This window comes from Ranitomeya variabilis, chromosome 2, assembly GCF_051348905.1.
Source record: "Ranitomeya variabilis isolate aRanVar5 chromosome 2, aRanVar5.hap1, whole genome shotgun sequence".
NCBI classification, from domain to species: Eukaryota; Metazoa; Chordata; class Amphibia; order Anura; family Dendrobatidae; genus Ranitomeya; species Ranitomeya variabilis.
In genome coordinates, this window is record NC_135233.1 from 278,092,085 (window position 1) to 278,114,153 (window position 22,069).

The window sequence follows — 22,069 nt, forward strand, 5'->3', positions numbered from 1 at the left end:
GCAAAATAAATAGTTTTATTTTATTTACTGTCTTATGAGTTAAATACTTGTGCTCTGGAGGCCTTATACTACTGCTTTTTACTTGTTTTTTTTCTTTTGTACCTCTTATTTTCTGAGAATCTGGATGTTTCTCTCTCCTCTAGATCTTTCCTGTACTTTCTGCAGCTTGGCCGGAGTGTTCTGTCTCGTCCGTCACCTGTCACAGCTATTGACATTCTTATTTCCATCTTTGGTGCTGGGCTGGCACCCACAGAGTCTAAAGATAGTGCCATGTGTCCGGCCTGCACAGTGTGCTGTGCCCTCCGGCCGGTCTGTGACTATGCTACTGCACATCTACAGGTACTTGGCTCTCATTGTCTCCCTTCCTTCTGTTATGCGTCTTTCTTATAACTGATCTGTATATTTCTTGTTATTAGGCTAGGGTCACACAAGGCAATCGGTCCGATTATGCATCTTACACTTTGATCAGAGGGTGATCCGATTTTCTCGGATGTGAAAAACACACACACAAAATTTCTCTTTTTATCACCATTCAGTCAGTACGTGAAAATCAGACTGCATTCAGATGTTATCCATGTGAGGTCCAATTTTTTCAACATACTTGAATGGCCAAGAGTGTTCCGATTATTGGAGGCAAATTGTGCATGTTGCAATTTCTGGTGGAAGGAAAAAAAAATCAGACATGTGCATGGCCCCATAGAATAATATGGGGGGTGAATGTTATTTGTCAAAAGATGGATAGCTCTTGTCTAATTTTTCTGGTCGTCTGCACGAGTCCTAATTCTGCTTTGTGAAACTTCTTGTATCATTACTATTAGTGCTTGTAGATCCCAGCATTCTGACATCTTCTCGATTTTGTGCAAATACTTATGTGATTTTTATACTAATCAATCAATTATCGGTACACTTCAGTCTTTATAATTCTGATGTTTCATGTTTCTGCAGACATTGGATTTTTCTCTTCTTCGACTACTTCACAGCCTACTCTCCTTATCTTCTCTTTGGTATTCTATACCCATTCCTGACATGATGAGCTGTCCGGGGATTAGTCTGAATAATACACAGGACACCCAGGATCATTATTTGCTGTGTTATAACAAGGGATGCGGACAGCGATTCCTTCCCGACAGCAACGCTGCAGGTTAGTGTCTTTTATGTCCATTTTGTAGAATAAGGGTATCAATGGCGAGGTATCTATGTAGGAATCACTTAGTGTATCTCTTGTCTCCAGACTCTTGTCTCTTCCATCCGGGATACCCTATTTTTCATGATGCTTTGAAGGTCAGTCTCAAGTCTTTTCCACCCATTAAACAATACTTGTGCTTGCTCAGATTGCCTCTTTTAACTCCTTTCATTATGTATCTCTCCTCTCAGGGCTGGTCTTGCTGTAGGAAACGCACAACAGACTTTTCTGAATTTCTAGCTATAATGGTATGCTATCGGCTATTTTTTTATTTCAAATTGTAGCTGAGATTTGAAGAGTTTATAATATTAACTTATCTAAAGGAATACAGAATTGGCATGAGGAGACTTATAGGCCACGCAGTGCTGCTCTGGGCATTTAAATAGCTTCTTCAGAGAGAAAGAGGACAGGAACGCTTTTGTCACCCATTGGAGGTCGAAATTCTAAAAGTCAACCTATCAAAGGGTCTTGCCATATGACTTGGGGACAAAACCCTTGCAACCTGTGTCTGCAAATAGAGCAAAAGGAAAAGGGATTCCATCTTCATCAATTGCAAAATGTATTCCAAATAGAAGGATTTTGTGGTTAAAAAATAGATAAAGAAACGCGTTTCGAATGCACAAACTGCGTTCTTTTAGAGCTCTGATAAAGATCACAATTTGTGCGTTCGAAACGCGTTATGTCTATTTTTCTATTTGGAATAAATTTTACGATTGATGAAGCTGGAATCCCTTTTCCTTGTTTTTTATGATTGCTGCCTCCTTACTAGTGCTCCTGTCCTCTTCCTCTCTAATAGGTCTTTGCCCATTTAAGTTACCAGGGGAGCATTGCATGGCAGATAAGTCTCCATATGCCAACTGGTGCTCTCCACAAGGATAAACTTTATCCCTTTGAGTAACATAAAATGTACCTGAACCTTCAGAAAACTTTTGAAGCATTAGAGATATGTAAAAATATGTAATTGGTTGGGGTCCGGATGTTGAGACCCTCACTGATCACTAAAATGAAGAAGCTGAGCCATTCAGCCTGAGACTGAAGACTGGCTCAATGGAAATGCTATGATCCCTTCCTAGAGCATAGCAGCTTTATCTGAGCTCTTCTGTTCCTCAGTTTTAGCAATTTGTGCAGGTCTCCGCTCCAAGACCTACAATCATTGTAAATTCTCTATTACGTCTAGTTTTTAGAACTACTCTTCCGCTTTAACAATTTAAGCCCAGTGAAATGTATTTCCTGTGATCTCTGGAAATAATGCTGTTGGGGAAAAGGAGTATCAATGGTTATATGATAGTTTGGACAGCTGTACAAACAAGCCCCAAGACAGGCAGGGTGTGAATATGTACTGGTGTACTTTGTTATCTAAGATGAGAGAGGGAGATTTTTTACCCATCTCTAAGTTCAGTCCCTAATTGTTTTCAATGGGAATCTAGTTCTGGTTTGAGTTCTGGTACCCAAACTTTGGAATAAAGTTTGGGTGAGGTACCAGAACCCGAACTTTCACAGGTCCGCTCACCCCTACACATGACATATGCCCGACAGTAGCCAAAGACTGGATGAAGACTTAGGCATAGAGAGCATTAGAAAAAAAATCCATACCCCTGAGTTCTGTGTATGGTATACTTTTCTGGCCTTCTGTATGGGGAAGTGCAGTCCATAGCGCTATTCTATATATGATCACCAGCCAGACGAAGGTCAAGTGGATACATTTTTGCCCTCTGTCCGGTAAACAGCGTTCTATGGCAGTGTTTCACAAACTCAGTCCTCACCGCCCCCAACACATCATGTTTTCAGGATTTCCTTAGTATTGTACAGGTGACATGACCTGTGGCAGTTTCTGGTGCCCTAATAATAATAATTCCATCACCTGTGCAATACTAAGGAAATCCTGAAAACATGATGTGTCGGGTGCCATGATGACGAGTTTGGGAAACACTGGTCTATAGGAATGTAAAAATGTATGCCGGGAAAGGTCTGTAACCTATCCATTCAGGTAAGTGAAAACTCATTGTGCTCTTAAGCCCCCCCAATACATATTAAAATGTGCCGATATTGACGGATTCACCGTGTATAGGGTGTACCTGACAGATCATTATTAGGAGATAATGATCCGACATGTCCAATTTCAGACTATTGATCCTTTTGCTCTCCTTGAGATAAGCCACATGGAGAGGTGTTTGGTGGCAGCTCTGTCATAGAAAACATAGGAGCCTCGGGCGAGTGAGTGCCCTTGTATACAGTATGTTTTAAGTTTTATAGTGTCCTTCCTTTGTTTACTGAGTTTTCAGTTCTGCACCTTTTTACTATATGATACATAATGTTGCATTCCCATTTTTGTTTTTTTGGTATGTCTATTCCAGGGCTGCACGAAAGGTTTTCACAGCAATGAGAAACCAGCTGAACCCTTAAAGCCTGACATTTCTGGAAGTAAAAACGCATCTGATGGCCCAGGATCCAAATCATGTACAGAAATCATTGTACAAGGTCCCAAATCGGCAGAAAAAATGCAAAAGGAGAGACCGAGGTAATAAGGGGAATCGCTGTTAGCTGATCGATCATTTGACTATAAGCCATCATGTGTATGGAAGACTTTATGCCACAAGTCATTAGGCGGTTATGTAGATCTGATGAAGGATGTCCAAACTGGACACTATTGGCAAGGACCAATTGTTAGCACTCCTAGTCGTGTATGGTCTAGCCATCATTATAATAAATAAGGGTATTCCAGTAGAGCTGCATAAACTGGCCATTGACCAGTATCTGTATAAGTACAGATACAAAAGGCTACCCAGTGCATAGAGGGTGTGGAGCAGATCATGTGGAATCGTCCTATCTCCCGCATTGTGCTGGGTCTTCTGGATGTCATTATGTCTGGGAGGGTTCTGCGCATGCTCACGGGAGGTCATCAGTGTCATGATGTACGCTCTGACTTCCTGGGCATCAAACCCTCTTGGGTGCCATGACACTCAGAATACCTGGCACAGTGGGGGGTATGAAGTTTCCTTCACGAAAGGGGAAGTCAGTGGTGAGTAAATTGAATTTCTAGTTTTTAACCTTTTTGGATGGCGCATTATAGTTCAAAAAAATTGGTGGCCAGTGGACGCTATTGGGCTGAATTTAAAAAGAAGACAAAAAGAGAAATGATCCAGCTGGAGGTGGAGGCAGTTCAAACTTTGTGAGACTTTATTAGACAACTAAACCGATAAATAGTTCTTCAAAATGAAAAATCTTTACATAGCAAACACCTGGCACACCAGTGAGGAGGATCAACGCGTTTCAACTATGAAGTCTTACTCATGATCTAGACTTCATAGTTGAAACGCGTTGATCCTCCTCACTGGTGTGCCAGGTGTTTGCTATGTAAAGATTTTTCATTTTGAAGAACTATTTATCGGTTTAGTTGTCTAATAAAGTCTCACAAAGTTTGAACTGCCTCCACCTCCAGCTGGATCATTTCTCTTTTTGTCTTCATTTGCTGTGGGCGCTCACCCTGAACCGTGCTGGGCGTTGGCAGGTCTGGGGATTTCGTCCAAGACCGGTAAGCTGACTATATTCCTTTTTTCTTTTGAATTTAAAAAGATCCGCATTTTGACGACATGGATTTTTGTAAAAATTTTTAGGTGAATTCAATTTCACTCAAATGTATTCGCCCCTCTAAGAAACCAGTGCACTGCCTGGCACATGGCGGAGGCATCAACGTAGGACAGAAAGAAGAAGACCAATTAGTAGCAAGTTGCAGTAAGAGAAACCGTGAAGAGTAGCTTTTGGCTAACAGTTATCGAAAATGAACGGCTAGACTGTATATCTGTAATATCACCAACTGTCTTAAACATTAACATAGGCTCAACTGGGAACGGAATGCAATTCTTGAGCTGAAGAAAGTATGAAATACTATTCTGCAGAACAAACACAAGCTCATTGCCCAGTTTTGGTTACTTTTAGGACACAGGAACAGATGAATCCTCTTGTGCTCAAAGTTTCTCGATCACTTGAGCAAGAATTGGAGAAGCTCACATTGCAGTCACATAAAGAATCAGAAAACAAAGGTCTGTGATCAAAAGTGTTATGGATTATTCCAGTACTATGTATCTGACTGCACAATTATTGAAATGCTTTTCTGGTTTCAGTTGACACTTCAGTAACCTTATCGGGGACAAGATGTAAGCACTCAGGATGTAAGGAGGTGAGCAGTCCTATTCCTCTAGTATGGTAACACAGCGATGTGGGCGATGAGCCAAGGACACAGTCTGGTCTTCTTATACAGGTCTACCAAGGGCCAGAGAGTGACATAGCAAGCTGTGTGTATCACCCTGGGGTGCCCGTGTTCCATGAAGGGTAAGGCATTCAGTGTTCGTATTAATGCAATGTTGAAGGCTTCTTTATTTATCTTTCATCCAAGTGATCATTTTTGCATATACATAATTTATGCAACACATTCAGTACACACATATATATACAGGATTATGGATTTGTAAAGTATCTTGATGTTTTTGATTTATTGCAACTGCCCTGAGGCATCTTCATTTTCTGAATTTCATGCTTTAGGGCTTGTTTTGTACAACTTCAGAGATGTATGCAGTCATAATATGGCACTTATACCCATATTTCTGTGATAATATTATAGCATGTAACATATGCACCCACATTATATAATTTGAATATCTTCATAATGCGGTGCCATTTGAAGGAACCATAAGGTGACGAAGGTTGAAGCCTTAAAGGGAATATGTCAGTAGGATCAACACTCCTAAGTCATCTACATGGGCATGTAGGTCACAGGAAGCTGAATAAAATGATACCATGATATCTGCAAGCTGATGTTATTCCAGAGAAATTCACATATTTCTTATACAGTATTTAAATGAGTTGTTCAGGGCTATAGGACGGACAATGATCTGCATTAGAATCTCGCTCCAGAAATTATTGTAAATGAAAGGGGGAGTTACCAGTGTGAGACATGTAACTAACACAGAACAGCAGAACTGAACTTTGTCTCCTTACAAACACCATAGCAGCTGCAGCTCTCACAGCTCTGCTGTATTGTAACAATATTGTAGCCCTGTCGGCCTGTGAACTGGAAGCTGAGAGGAACCTGCAGATGTGTCAGGTGTAATCACACACAGCTCTGCAGTGAGATCAGGAGAGCAGAAAGCGGCCATCACACTGGTAACTATTCCATATCACACTGGTAATTCCCCCATTCATTTATAAATGCTGGATAGGATATTCAAGATGCCGTAATTTCGCGCTCCTCCAAAAACAGGCAAGGGAATCACAGAGTTTAGAAGAGTTGTATACTTTATTCAGGGCTATAAAACTATGCGTTTTGTGGACGCCCTGTCCACTTCCTCCGGTACATAGCCAATCTATGGAGGAGCGCGGAATTGTCGGCATCTTGAATATCCTATCCAGAATTTCTTGAAGATCCTTCGCGGGTCCGGTGCCATCTGCAGCCCTCCTATCTTACTGATTATATGTGTTGTGCATACTCACAACTTGTAAAGGTGAGAATTTTACCTTACAGCAAACTAATTGTTATTTTGCTAACTGCGCTATTGTGCCCCTCTCTTTACCGTTTCTACCCCTTTCACTTATAATAATCTCTGGAGGCAGATTCTCATGCAGATCAGCATCCGACCCATAGCTTGGAACAGCTCCTTTACATATAAGGAAAACATTGATTTCTCTGAAATAAGACATCAGATCAGATATCATGACATAATTTATTCAGCTTCCTATAACGGACAAGCCCATATAGATATCTTAGCAGGGTTTGATCTTACCACAAGATGCCCTGGAAATGAAATTTGTCATCAGGTTTCTGCTGCCCATCTGAGAGCATCATGATGTAGGGCAGACATCCTGATTTCAGAAATTTGTCATTTTCTGGGCTGCTGCAGATCTAGCAGTTCTCTGAATGATGAGCTCTGTGTTACTCCATCCATACCACTGATTGGCAGCTTTATGTGTACACTGTGCATAGGCAGAAAGCTGCCAATCAGTGGTGGAGGCAGGGTTATACAGAGCTAATGAATATGGAAGACTACATGACAGCAGGTGGCAATACTGATTATCTCATGATAATAAAACAGTGATTTAGCAAAACTACAGCATCCCAGTAAGTGACACATTGCTGGAATCAGGACCTCTGTCTTGCTGCTCTCAGATTATGTGGCAAAAACCTGGTGACTTATTCCCGTTAAGGTCCTCTTACACAGCCAATGATAAGGTGGGCCAATAAATGTTAGTATCAGACCACTGGCGTTTCTAAACATGTCTGCTGACAAATGACAACCATGTTTGTATGTTGCTTAACTGCAATTTTTATAGACATTGAAATACTCATTTTTCGGTGGCAGATGTAAACATTATTGTGCTGCTGACAATAATAAAACTCTACATGGACAAATGGCACGATGGATTTTGAAGTGCGATATATTTGGTCCTTTTGTTCCTATATAGGTTCCTTCCTCCAGCTCTTAGGTCTCATTTATGATATGTACAGACCAGAGGCGTAGCTAGGGTTTTGGTTCAGGGGGCGAAGCTTCTGAGTGGGCACCTAACCAAGTAACCTTGATTACAATTCGGTGACGCGCCCTAATAGTGGAGGAGAACCTCAGCAGATGACCGCGCTGTTACTGAAGATAATCTCTATATGAAGACCAACATGGATATTACCACCATATGGTCAGTGGTAAACACAGTCCTACGGAACATAAAGAGATCACAGCACAGTTACAGATAGTGACTTACCGCTGACGTCCTTTCTGATGGAATTGTTCACTTTTCCCGTCTTTTCCATCTGGCCCAGACTGACATGACAACTTCTTCCAGCCAGGACTCGTCTGCAGAGAATACAACAAAGACACGTTACACTTCTCACATTCCAGCCCCATCATCATCTATTCCCAACCTGCACAAACTCCTCATCCTGCTGATACCCCAATACTGAGCCGGGGCTGCTGTATGTGTCCCTATTACTACACCTGATACCCCAATACTGAGCTGCTGCTGCCGTATGTGTCCCTATTACTGCACCTGATACCCCGATACTGAGCCGCTGCTGCCGTATGTGTCCCTATTACTGCACCTGATACCCCAATACTGAGCCGCTGCTGCCGTATGTGTCCCTACTACTGCGCCTGATACTCCAATACTGAGCCTCTGCTGCCATATGTGTCTCTATTACTGCACCTGATAACCCAATACTGAGTCGCTGCTGCCGTATGTGTCCCTATTACTACACTTGATACCCCAATGCTGAGCCGCTGCTGCCGTATGTGTCCCTATTACTGCACCTGATACCCCGATACTGAGCCGCTGCTGCCATATGTGTCCCTATTACTGCACCTGATACCCCAATACTGAGCCGCTGCTGCCGTATTTGTCCCTATTACTGCACCTGATACCCCAATACTGAGCCGCTGCTGCCGTATGTGTCCCTATTACTACACCCGATACCCCAATACTGAGCCGCTGCTGCCGTATGTATCCCTATTACTGCACCTGATACCCCAATACTGAGCCGCTGCTGCCGTATGTGTCCCTATTACTGCCTCTGATACCCCAATACTGAGCCTCTGCTGCCGTATGTGTCCCTATTACTACACCCGATACCCCAATACTGAGCCGCTGCTGCCGTATGTGTCCCTATTACTACACCCGATACCCCAATACTGAGCCGCTGCTGCCGTATGTGTCCCTATTACTGCACCTGATGCCCCAATACTGAGCCACTGCTGCCGTATGTGTCCCTATTACTGCCCCTGATACCCCAATATTGAGCCACTGCCGCCATATGTGTCCGTATTACTGCACCTGATACCCCAATACTGAGCCGCTGCAGCCGTATGTGTCCCTATTACTGCACCTGATATCCCAATACTGAGCCGCTGCAGCCGTATGTGTCCCTATTACTGCACCTGATACCCCAATACTGAGCCACTGCTGCCGTATGTATCCCTATTACTGCCGCTGATACCCCAATACTGAGCCGCTGCTGCCGTTTGTGACCCTATTACTGCCCCTGATACCCCAATACTGAGCCGCTGCTGCCGTATGTGTCTCTATTACTGCACCTGATACCCCAATACTGAACCTCTGCTGCTGTATGTGTCCCTATTACTGTGTAATGACCAGAGGTCCGAATAAGATCCAGTGAGTCACAAACCAAGACTAAGGCAGAAATCTCCAACAGTTGTTTACTCAAAGGCAAAATAATAAAGGTAATATGGAGAATATTAAAGTAGATGCACCCCAAAGATACACCAGCTCAGCAGCAGCTGAAATCACTGTGCCACTCCAAGGTCTCCTGAGAACTGTATGCTACAAAAGACTAGTAAGAAATTTACCTAACAGGGCAACTAATCAGGAACAAGTGTAAATTGATTGTAGTGTTATAAAGGGAGCCCCTGGAATGGCACACTGAGTATAACTTACACAACTCTATTATAAGATACACCTCTAAGTAACAATTAAACACTCTGAGCAGAGATACCCGGGTATCTATAACTTATGGTACCGTATCCTGAGATGGATCTCCTCTCAGGTAGGAATCCGCACAGGCTGCAGCCCAGTCTATATCTTCAGCGCCAATAAGTTACAGCAAGCTCCTCTTGTCTGATCGGCGGATGCCGAGCCCAAACTCCGGGGACTTAGTTAGTGGCCTCACGATATTGTCTCTTCTTCTGTAGCTCCTAGGAATGCTTCCACGACAACCCGTCTGTCTCTGTATCAGCAATCTGTCAGACTTGTTTCTCCAATCAATGCACAGGTATTCCACAGACTCTCACATACGTAGTGGGTTTGCAGTCAAGTTTCAGTCTTTCAAAATAAAAGGTTGGCTCCTCTCCAGAAAAATGTTAGCAACAAAAGTCTCTCACAGAGTTGAACAAAAGGTTAGCTTTTCTCCAGGAAAACGTTAGCAATGCAAAGTCTCTCAATAGCTTCTTTTTCTCCAACAAACTCACAGTAAAATCCACAGTCTCTTGGTTATATCACAGCAGCAGCTTCTGCTCTCTCTTCCCGCCTTTCTCACTCTCCTCTCACTTCCTTGTTTCACTTTACACACGAGATACCAGACCCCACCCCCCAGCACACATTGTCTCTCGGAGTCTTGCAGGATCTGTTCTCTGCTGCAACAGGCAAAAACCACAGGGTCCTAGTGCCCTCTCAGTGGGACTACAGTTCACCCTCTTACAACTGCACCTGATACCCCAATACTGAGCCGCTGCTGCCGTATGTGTCCCTATTACTGCCCCTGATAACCCAATACTGAGCCGCTGCTGCCGTACGTGTCCCTATTACTGCACCTGATACCCCAATACTGAGCCGCTGCTGCCATATATGTCCCTATTACTGCACCTGCTGTGTAAATTCTAAAGCACCCTCTCTATAATATAGTAATGCCAGGTGCAACTGCCATAGAAAACACTGCCCATATTTTGCCCCTTAGAAAGTAATATTACCCTGTGTGCCCCTTTGATAGTCACAGTAACCCAAGATCCCCTATAACAATAAGTGCCCACTTTACATTTAATAATGTCCCGAGTCTCCCCCTGTACAGCTCCCCTATACACAGCATGATGCTCCCTCACTGTATAGTACCACCAACACAGTATACTGACCCCTTAGTAGACTCCAAATTGTTTGATGGCTCCAACACTGTATTATGGCCCCTTCACTGTAATCCCCACACTGTATGATGGCCCCATATAGTATAATGTGCCAGATAGTCCTCAATATAGTACAAGACAGTACCCCTATAGGCAGACGCTGTAGTACAAGACAGTACCCCTATAGGCAGACCCTGTGGTATAAGGCAGCACCCCCTATAGGCAGATCCTGTAGTGTATAAGGCAGCGCACCCCCCATAGGCAGATCCTGTAGTATTAGGCAGCACCCCCCATAGGCAGATCCTGTAGTGTATTAGGCAGCAGCCCCCCATAGTCAGACCCTGTAGTGTATTAGGCAGCAGCCCCCATAGTAAGATCCTGCAATGTATTAGGCAGCAGCCCCCCCATAGTCAGATCCTGTAGTGTATTAGGCAGCAGCCCCCCCCCCATAGTCAGATCCTGTAGTGTATTAGGCAGCAGCCCCCCCCATAGTCAGATCCTGTAGTGTATAGGGCAGCCCCCCATAAGCAGATCCTGTAGTGTATTGGGCAGCCCCCCCATAGTCAGATCCTGTAGTGTATTAGGCAGCACCCCCCCCCATAGGCAGATCCTGCAGTGTATAAGACAGCCCCCATAAAAAAAACAAACACAATACTCACCTCTCTTCCTCCTTGTTCCAGCGGTGCTCCCTGCTCCCACTCTTGTCCTGACAGCGGGCGCAGGGCGGTGACGTCACCTGCGCCCACTGTCAGTGTCAGCGTCTGAGAGTGACGTCAGATGCTGACAGGGGGATGATGGGGGAAGAACTGCAGCACTCCTTCCCTCATCAATGCAGTGAGCTGTATCGGCTAGTTGCCGATACAGCTCACCATGCGATGACGGCGGGGGGCCCACTGCTGGCACCGTGCCCCCCGCCTGCTCAGGGGCCCCATAGCGGCAGAGCAGGGAGATTGACTTGGAGGCAGCACATGTCCGCTCCGTCCAAAGCGCTGCCGGCTGTTGAACGCAGGTGATTCTGCATGTTTTCACTGAACTGTGCAGATTCACCGCATCCAATGCATTGTATGAGTGAGATTTATCTTGCGAAGACTCGCATCTCCACAAGATAAATAGACATGCTGCGGTCTGGAAAGACACGCCGCATGTCCGTCTCTTCAGGTAAGCCGCGGGTGCCGATGCACACATAGTGGGCATGGGATTTCTTGAAATCCCATTCACTATGCTGTAACATCTGGACGCTGTGCAAGTACCCGCAGCGTTTACTGACCGTGTGTACCTACCCTTAGACATAAATGATTTTTCTCATATGTAAAAACATGTGACTTTGATCAGATTTTCAGCAGTTTGGTCTGTGTTCGTTTTTAATATCAGTATTTTATCAGTCGTTTTCTAAACTCAAAAATAAAAGAAAAACTGCAAAGTTTCTCCCACCCAATACAATATTAAAATGGATTGCACAGGAGCAACAGTGTGTGTTGTCAGTGATTTTTCATGGATCTGTAGACATGTAAGGGTAATTTTGATCCAGGAAACGTATAAAAAATGGACATGTCGACGTTTTTCTTTTTTGCCGTTAAGTAAACAGCTCCATTGATTATAATGGATACATGTTCTATCCATGAAATATATTTTCACAGCAACATTATGTAAGATTCAGAAACTATCTATATATCCTATAGGTTTGAGTGTTACTATCTTAAAAATATAATTTTTTCCATATTTTGTTTACTTTTGGTTAGTGACATATCTGCAGATATTTTATTTTCCATGTATAAAATCCACTTTCGTAGGCCTCATCCTTTTACTCTTGAGGTCAAACCATTGTTTATTCTGTGGTTCTGTGTCCTGGGAATACTATTTTCCCTGAATATTTCTGCAGAAGTGCTGAAACTTTTCTTTTAATAGTTTGTTTTCATGGTATTTGTACCTCATTCTGTAGGTATTGCACCTTACTGTAAGAGGCTGAATATTTTACATAGATGCATAATGCACCTATTTCTGATGGTTTCTCTACAGGATGAAGTACTGGTCATGCTGTGCCATTAAAACAAGTGACTTCAATGAGTTTCTAGAGCAGAAAGGATGCAGCACAGGGACACATCTGTGGGTGCAGCCACCCGGGAAGCAAGTAAGAGATAAATGTACAATTATGCAAATAGGCTGCGTTTGAAGTTCTAATTCTCTGTTTGCACTTGTGTTTAGCGCCCCTTCAGGTTTCCACTGCCTTTTCAGGTACCTCAGATTGCAAGAACAGAACAGTGAGCAGTGATATTCCTGTCTTCCAAAATCCTGAAACCTAGGCTTTACCTGTTTTATTACAGGAATGTGATAAATATATTGTAATGTGGGTGCCGGACACCTAGTGGATGGGAGATAAACCTGGAGTAATACTTTAGTACATATAGAACTAAAAGGGGTTAATTGGCCATGACCGATTGATTGTGAGCAGCTGAAGAGTTGGGAGAGATGGCTGCCCACCATGTATCCAAGAATTCTTGGACCCATTGAAGCGTCCGACCAATGCGAAACGGCTGTCTTTCACCGCTGTACCCACTCAACTGCAACCATGTGTTAATTTTCTGCATTAAAGAACAATTTTCTACCTGATCACCAAGTGCCACCGATTCTAAAGTGGAATGTGGTGAGGAAAAAATGATGCAGAAAATGAATCCCAAGTGATAATATAGAGGCCTTTTTAACCGTTTTTGAAAGAGTCACCGAAAGGGAGAAATTGACTCCAGAACAGTAGGTGGAGGTCCTGACTCCATACTTAACAGGGGAGCCTCAGAAGGCCTAGTATGATTTAACCTTACAGGACACCAAAGAATATGCTAAATTGAAAACGGAAGCTTTGGTGCGCCTGGGGGAGACGATGTCTGCCAAGGCACAACGTGTCTATCGCTGGGCATGTCCCCGTGACAAACTCCCTTGCTCCCAAATGTTTGATCTGCTGCATCTCATCCAAAAGTGATTGCAGCCGTAGTCCTCTATCCAGAGGCGTAGCTAGGGTTTCAACTTAGGGGGGGCGAAACATCTGAGTGGGCCCCTAACCAGCTAACCCTGATTACAGCTACGGTTGCGTACTCTAGTTGTGAATATAGGGGAACCTCAGAATATGACCGCACTGTTATTGAAAATAAATCTTTATACAAAAATGAACATTGACTTTACAGCCATATTGTGACCATATGCAACTTTGATGGTCACAATACTCTGAGTGCCCCTATAACAATAATGCTTAAGTGCCCACTTAACATTTAATAATGTCCCCTAAGTTCCCCCATGTACTGCTCCATTATACACAGTATGGTGAGCTTAAAGCTTCCCTATACACAGTATGATGATTCTATAACTCCCCTATACACCATATGATATTCCCACTGCTCCCCTTTACACAGTATGATGTTCCCACTGCTCCCCTATAGATAATATGAGCCCAATGCTCCCCTATACACAGTATAATGCTGACAGAACTCCACTATAGAAAGTATAATGCCCCCCAGAGCTCCTCTATATACAGTGTAACGGGCCAACAGCTCCCATATGCACAATATGCCTTCACAGTTCCCTATACACAGTATGATGGGCCGGCAGCTCCCGTCAAACAGTATGATGTCCCCCACAGTTCCCCTGTACACAGTATGATGGGCCCACAGCTCCTTTATACACAGTATGATGGGCCCACAGCTCCCTTATACATAGTATGATTGGCCCGCAGCTCCCTTATACACAGTATGATGGGCCCACAGCTCCCTTATGCATAGTATGATTGGCCCGCAGCTCCCTTATACACAGTATGATGTCCCTCATAATTCCCCTGTACACAGTATGATGTAGTCCATGAGCCGGGCCAGATATCGGTACCACCCGGAGTGACTAATTTTCTTTGGTATTTTTAGGTAGATGCATGTCTGTAGTTTATTTTTTGATATGATAGCCCTTACATATACGTAGCTTATTAACCCCTTCAGCCCTAGGCCTATTTGTACCCAAGTGCCTAAGCCAATCTGACCTGTGCCACTTCATGGGCTAATAACTTTGGAACGCTTTCACCTATCCAAGCCATTCTGAGATTGTTTTCTCGTGACATATTGTACTTCACGTCAGTGCTAAATGGGAGTCAATATATTTTACCTTTCTATATAAAAAAATGCTAAATATTCGGAAATTTTGGAAAAATCGGCAATTTTTTAACTTTGAAATTCTCTGCTTTTTACAAAAATACTGATACCCCCCATAATAGTTATTAATTTACACTCCCCACATGTTTACTTCATATTGGCATCATTTTGAAAATGAAACCTTATTGTTTTACGACGTAATAGGGCTTATAGTTTTATGCGCAATTTTTCACATTTACAGCAAAACCCACTTTTCAAAGGACCAAGTCACTTCTGAAGTCACTTTAAGGGGCTTACATAACAGAAACCACCCATAAATTACCCCATTTTGCAAACTACACCCCTCAAGCTGTTCAAAACTCATTTTTAAAAACTGTTAACCCTTTAGGTGTTCCACAGGAATTTTAGCAGAATGAAGGCGAAATTTCAAAATTTCATTTTTTTTCCAGATATTACATTGTAATCCAATTTTACCTGCAACCTAGCAAGGGTTAACGGCAAACCCAAACTTGGTTACCCTAATTCTGCAGTTTATAGAAACACCCCACATGTACTCGTAAACTAAAGTATGGGCACACAGCACAGCTCAACACGGAAGGAGCGCTATGTGGTTTTTGGGTGGCGGATTCACTGGAAGAAATCTAGGGGGCCATGTCACATTTGAAGGCTGCCTGAGGTACCCCCACAGTGGAAACCCCAAAAAGTGACCCTATTTTGGAAACTACACCCCCAAGGAATCTTTTAGGGGGTATAGTGACCACTTTGACCCAACCAGTGTTTCACAGTAGTTGGAAACACTTGGTTGAGAAAATGGAAAAAGTGCATTTTTTACATGAAGGTGTCATTTTAGGCTCATTTTTTTATTTTTAAGAGGTGTACCAGCAAAAAATGCACCCCACTATTTGTTCACCAATCTCTCCCGAACACAACAACACCCGATATGTTGTCGTACACTGCAGTATTGGGGAACGGCAGGCCTCGGAAGGGAAGGAGCGCCAAATGACTTTTGGAGTGCAAATTTTACTGGAAGAAATCTAGGGGGCTATGTCACATTTGAAGACACCCTGAGGTGCCCCAACACACGCACACACACTGACACATACACGTTCTGTGCTGAACAGGACTCTCCGGTCTTCTCTGCAGAGCTCCTATCTCCCTCTGTAGAGGCTGACACCTATTTCAGGATGCAGGCCTTAGAGATCTGTGTGTTGAATCCGGTGTAATCGCTGAAGGATCAGTGTCTGGAGTGATGGACGGCCGGAGGTACAACAGAGCAGTGAGACTACACAAGCTGGTCTATGAAGCACTTATGAGGCTTGCATGGAAAAACTTCCTTCCATGGCTAGAAGAAAACCATGCAAGGGACCTTCACCATCTGGATGAAACACTGAAGAACATCACAAACTTTCGCATCAGTGTGTCGCAGGGATCCTTCGAAAAGCTCTTGGATAATGAATCTTGCACACTTACCCTGAAGCTCTTTCAAGTTTATCTTGAGACCCTCAGAAATGAACAACTCTCAGCATTCTGGATGTCATACTTGGACATGGTCGAGACCATGCTGGCCCTGGTTCGAGCTTCAAGAGAAGGCAACTGGATGCTTCACCTAGGAGCAATCCGACAGATGATACCATGGTGTTTTGCCTATGACAAGGTCAACTATGCCCGATACCTAACCTATTACTATGCCACAATGTCTCGGCTGCCCATAGAACACCCAGAGGTCCATGAATACTTCATGCAAGGTGGCTTTTCGGTCCAGATCGGTAGCAAGAATCCTTTTGGACGAATTCCTGTGGACCAGACCATTGAAGAGACAATCAACAAAGACACCCAGACACCAGGGGGCACAAAAGGCTTCAGCCTCAAAGTTGGAGCTGTTTCCAGGTTCTACCTGACATCAGAGTACCGCAGTATGTACTTGAGGCAGCTGAGGGCCCTGGTAGGCCAACAATATACTGACTTCAGCCATTCAGACCTACAGGTGTCTAGGATTAGAAGAGATGAAGCCGATGTCCAATCTTTCGTTCAACTGCTGGAGACAGGTTGGGTGAACCCCTTCAACAAAGAGCATAATGGTGAACTTATCAGTTTGTCAACAGCGACTGTAGCACCACCAGATGTAGCCAAAGACCTTCAAGGGGCATACAGTATAGGAGAGGATGCATATCAAACATTCAAGGATGAGCGTTTGGGTACCGATAAGCCAACTACATTGTTTCATGACAAGATGACGAAGAACAAACTTAAAACGTTCTCTAACATCCAAATGAAGACACGCAGACAAGGTCTTGGCAAGGAGGTAATTTTGAAGGCTGACAGAAACCTATTTGGCCAGATGATACTTGTAGCTGAGAACAGAAAGCTACAAATGAGTGATGTCTTGACTCATCCCCTGGGTCCATTGCCATGGGCACTTGCCAATGGTGATGGGTCTATCCGCAAGACCAACAAGGCTGCCCTCGCAAGGGAGTTGGAGAGGAATGCTCGTCCTGCAGAAGTGATCCCCGAGCCCTCTGCAACCATCATTGATGGGATGAGCCTGGTTCAGAAACTGAAGGGAAACAATGCAACATTTGGCCAGCTAGCAGGCACAGCAATGAGTCGCGCTATCCATGAGGGTGCTAAGAGCAAGCGCATTGATATTGTCTTTGACGTCTACAAGGAGACATCCATCAAAGATACAGAAAGAGTCAACAGATATGAAGGCACAGGGATCCATTTCAAGAACATTCAACATGGGCACAACATCCAGCAGTGGAAAAAGCTTCTAAGTAGTTCCTCCAACAAGGCAAGTCTCATAAAGTTTCTGGTAGAAGAATGGAAGGCGAAACACCACAGGGAGAAGCTTGAGGAGAAGGAGCTGTATGTCACATGTGAGCAGCTCTGCTTTAAGATCACCAAAGAACAGTGGGAAGAGGCTGCTGACCTTAAGTCAAATCAAGAAGAAGCAGACACACGCCTCCTTCTCCATGCTCTTCATGCAGCAGAATCTGGTTACAAGTCGGTCATCATCACTTCGGAGGATACTGATGTCATGGTCCTGTGTCTGGGCATGTGCCACAAAATCCCATCCCACCTGTTCCAGAAATGCGGTACACAGAACCGGACAAGATTCCTGGATATCACCACTCTGAGCCGAACATTGGGAGGCAGCGTATGTGATTCATTGATTGGTATGCATGCATTTACAGGCTGTGACACCGTCAGTGCATTCGCTGGCCGTGGGAAGATGACGACACTCAAGCAGTTGAAGATGAACAAGACATACCAGGATGCCTTTCAGGAAGTTGGTCGTTCATGGGAAGTGTCTACCGAACTTTTTGAGAAGTTACAGGAAATCACCTGCCACATGTACCTGCCAACTACCCAAACAACTGAGGTAAACAGGCTCCGTTATCAGCTGTTCTGTGCCAGACGTGGAGTGGTAGAGTCAAGTCAACTCCCTCCTTGCCAGGACTGCCTTTTCATGCATGCACTGCGTGCAAACTACCAGGCTGCGATCTGGAGGAGAAGTCTGCAGAGCCAGCCATGGGTTGCAAACCCAACAGACTGCGGTTGGATGATAGATAACGACGGAAAGCTTGTTGTCAAGTGGATGCAAGGGGCACCAGCACCAGAAGCTATTATACAGCTACTGTCCTGCAAGTGTGTGCGGTCATGTGAACTTCCTCAGTGTACTTGCCTCAGCAATGGCCTGAAGTGCACAGACATGTGCAGATTACAGACATGCCAGAACAAGGGTACTGAAGACGAGCCAGTAGAACAACAGTCAGATTCAGAGTCCGATGTTGAAGATATTATGGAGTAACATATATATATATATATATATATATATATGCACATGACATGTTCAGTGTGTATTTACATAACTTGGATTAAATTTTGTTACAAATACTACATCTAGTCACTCCGGGTGGTACCGATATCGTCATATTTGGTTCTTGGCTCATGCTAAAATTCCTGTGGAACACCTAAAGGGTTAACAGTTTTTAAAAATGAGTTTTGAACAGCTTGAGGGGTGTAGTTTGCAAAATGGGGTAATTTATGGGTGGTTTCTGTTATGTAAGCCCCTTAAAGTGACTTCAGAAGTGACTTGGTCCTTTGAAAAGTGGGTTTTGCTGTAAATGTGAAAAATTGCGCATAAAACTATAAGCCCTATTACGTCGTAAAACAATAAGGTTTCATTTTCAAAATGATGCCAATATGAAGTAAACATGTGGGGAGTGTAAATTAATAACTATTATGGGGGGTATCAGTATTTTTGTAAAAAGCAGAGAATTTCAAAGTTAAAAAATTGCCGATTTTTCCAAAATTTCCGAATATTTAGCATTTTTTTATATAGAAAGGTAAAATATATTGACTCCCATTTAGCACTGACGTGAAGTACAATATGTCACGAGAAAACAATCTCAGAATGGCTTGGATAGGTGAAAGCGTTCCAAAGTTATTAGCCCATGAAGTGGCACAGGTCAGATTGGCTTAGGCACTTGGGTACAAATAGGCCTAGGGCTGAAGGGGTTAATAAGCTACGTATATGTAAGGGCTATCATATCAAAAAATAAACTACAGACATGCATCTACCTAAAAATACCAAAGAGAATTAGTCACTCCGCTTGGTACCGATATCGTCAAATTTGGTTCTTGGCTCATGGACTAATGGGCCTACAGCTTCCTTATACACAGTATGATTGGCCCGCAGCTCCCTTATACACAGTATGATGGGCCCGCAGCTCCCTTATACACAGTATGATGGGCCCGCAGCTCCCTTATACACAGTATGATGGGCTCACAGCTCCCTTATACACAGTATGATGGGCTCGCAGCTCCCTTATACACAGTATGATGGGCTTGTAGCTCCCTTATGCACAGTATGATGGACCCACAGCTTCCATATACACAGTATGATGTGTGCACAGTTTCCTTATACACAGTATGATGGACTCGCAGCTCCCTTATACACAGTATGATGGGCCCGCAGCTCCCTTATCACAGTATGATGAGCCCGCAGCTTCCTTATACACAGTGTAATGGGCCCGCAGCTCCCTTATCACAGTATGATGAGCCCGCAGCTTCCTTATACACAGTGTGATGGGCCTGCAGCTCCCTTATACACAGTATGATGGGCCCGCAGCTCCCTTATACACAGTGTGATGGGCCCGCAGCTCCCTTATACACTGTGATGGGCCCGCAGCTCCCTTATCACAGTATGATGAGCCCGCAGCTTCCTTATACACAGTGTGATGGGCCCGCAGCTCCCTTATACACAGTGTGATGGACCCGCAGCTCCCGTATACACAGTATGATGGACCCACAGCTCCCGTATACACAGTATGATGGACCCGCAGCTCCCGTATACACAGTATGATGGACCCACAGCTCCCTTATACACAGTATGATGGGCCCGCAGCTCCCTTATACACAGTATGATGGGCCCGCAGCTCCCGTATACACAGTATGATGGGCCTGCAGCTCCCGTATACACAGTATGATGGGCCCGCAGCTCCCTTATACACAGTATGATGGACTCACAGCTCCCTTATACACAGTATGATGTGCCCGCAGCTCCCTTATACACAGTATGACTGGCCCGCAGCTCCCTTATACACAGTATGATGGGCCCGCAGCTCCCTTATGCACAGTATGATGGGCCCAAAGCTCCCTTATGCACAGTATTATGTGTGCACAGCTCCCTTATACACAGTATGATGGGCCCACAGCTCTCGTATACACAGTATGATGGGTGCACAGCTCCCTTATACACAGTATGATGGGCCCGCAGCTCTCGTATACACAGTATGATGGGCCCGCAGCTCCCTTATACACAGTATGATGGGTGCACAGCTCCCTTATACACAGTATGATGGGCCCGCAGCTCCCTTATACACAGTATGATTGGCCCGCAGCTCCCTTATACACAGTATGATGGGCCCGCAGCTCCCTTATACACAGTATGATGGGCCCACAGCTCCCGTATACACAGTATGATGGGCCCACAGCTCCCTTATACACAGTATGATGGGCCCACAGCTCCCTTATGCACACTATGATGTGTGCACAGCTCCCTTATACACAGTATGATGGGCCCACAGCTCTCGTATACACAGTATGATGGGTGCACAGCTCCCTTATACACAGTATGATGGGCCCGCAGCTCTCGTATACACAGTATGATGAGCCCGCAGCTCCCTTATACACAGTATGATGGGCCCGCATCTCCCTTATACACAGTATAATTGGCCCGCAGCTCCCTTATACACAGTATGATGGGCCCGCAGCTCCCTTATACACAGTATGATGGACTCACAGCTCCCTTATACACAGTATGATGGGCCCGCAGCTCCCTTATACACAGTATGATTGGTGCACAGCTCCCTTATACACAGTATTATGGGCCCGCAGCTCCCTTATACACAGTATGATGGGCCCGCAGCTCCCTTATACACAGTATGATGGACTCACAGCTCCCTTATACACAGTATGATGGGCCTGCAGCTCCCTTATACACAGTATGATGGACTCACAGCTCCCTTATACACAGTATGATGGGCCCGCAGCTCCCTTATACACAGTATGATTGGTGCACAGCTCCCTTATACACAGTATTATGGGCCCGCAGCTCCCTTATACACAGTATGATGATCTCGCAGCTCCCTTATACACAGTATGATGGGCCCGCAGCTCCCTTATACACAGTATGATGGGCCCGCAGCTCCCTTATACACAGTATGATGTGCCCGCAGCTCCCTTATACACAGTATGATGGATCCGCAGCTCCCTTATACACAGTATGATGGGCCCGCAGCTCCCATACACACAGTATGATGGACCCCCAGCTCCCGTATACACAGTATGATGGACCCGCAGCTCCCTTATACACAGTTTGATGGATCCGCAGCTCCCTTATACACAGTATGATTGGTGCACAGCTCCCTTATACACAGTATTATGGGCCCGCAGCTCCCTTATACACAGTATGATGGGCCCGCAGCTCCCTTATACACAGTATGATGGACTCACAGCTCCCTTATACACAGTATGATGGGCCCGCAGCTCCCTTATACACAGTATGATGGACTCACAGCTCCCTTATACACAGTATGATGGGCCCGCAGCTCCCTTATACACAGTATGATTGGTGCACAGCTCCCTTATAC

General features: G+C 44.6%; 1 protein-coding gene across 1 annotated transcript in view; it reads left to right on the top strand.

Moving 5' to 3' along the window:
- The first annotated feature begins 300 nt into the window (after positions 1 to 300).
- ITGB1BP2 (integrin subunit beta 1 binding protein 2) overlaps positions 301 to 22,069 on the top strand; it is a 32,674-nt gene continuing 10,905 nt past the window's right edge. The window contains exons 1-9 of the mRNA XM_077285003.1: positions 301 to 339; positions 946 to 1,141; positions 1,232 to 1,281; positions 1,375 to 1,431; positions 3,538 to 3,701; positions 5,120 to 5,223; positions 5,305 to 5,360; positions 5,442 to 5,512; positions 12,808 to 12,919. Coding sequence (XP_077141118.1) covers positions 1,027 to 1,141; positions 1,232 to 1,281; positions 1,375 to 1,431; positions 3,538 to 3,701; positions 5,120 to 5,223; positions 5,305 to 5,360; positions 5,442 to 5,512; positions 12,808 to 12,919 — 729 coding nt within the window. The 5' untranslated portion in view covers positions 301 to 339; positions 946 to 1,026. The remainder of the gene's footprint in view (positions 340 to 945; positions 1,142 to 1,231; positions 1,282 to 1,374; positions 1,432 to 3,537; positions 3,702 to 5,119; positions 5,224 to 5,304; positions 5,361 to 5,441; positions 5,513 to 12,807; positions 12,920 to 22,069) is intronic.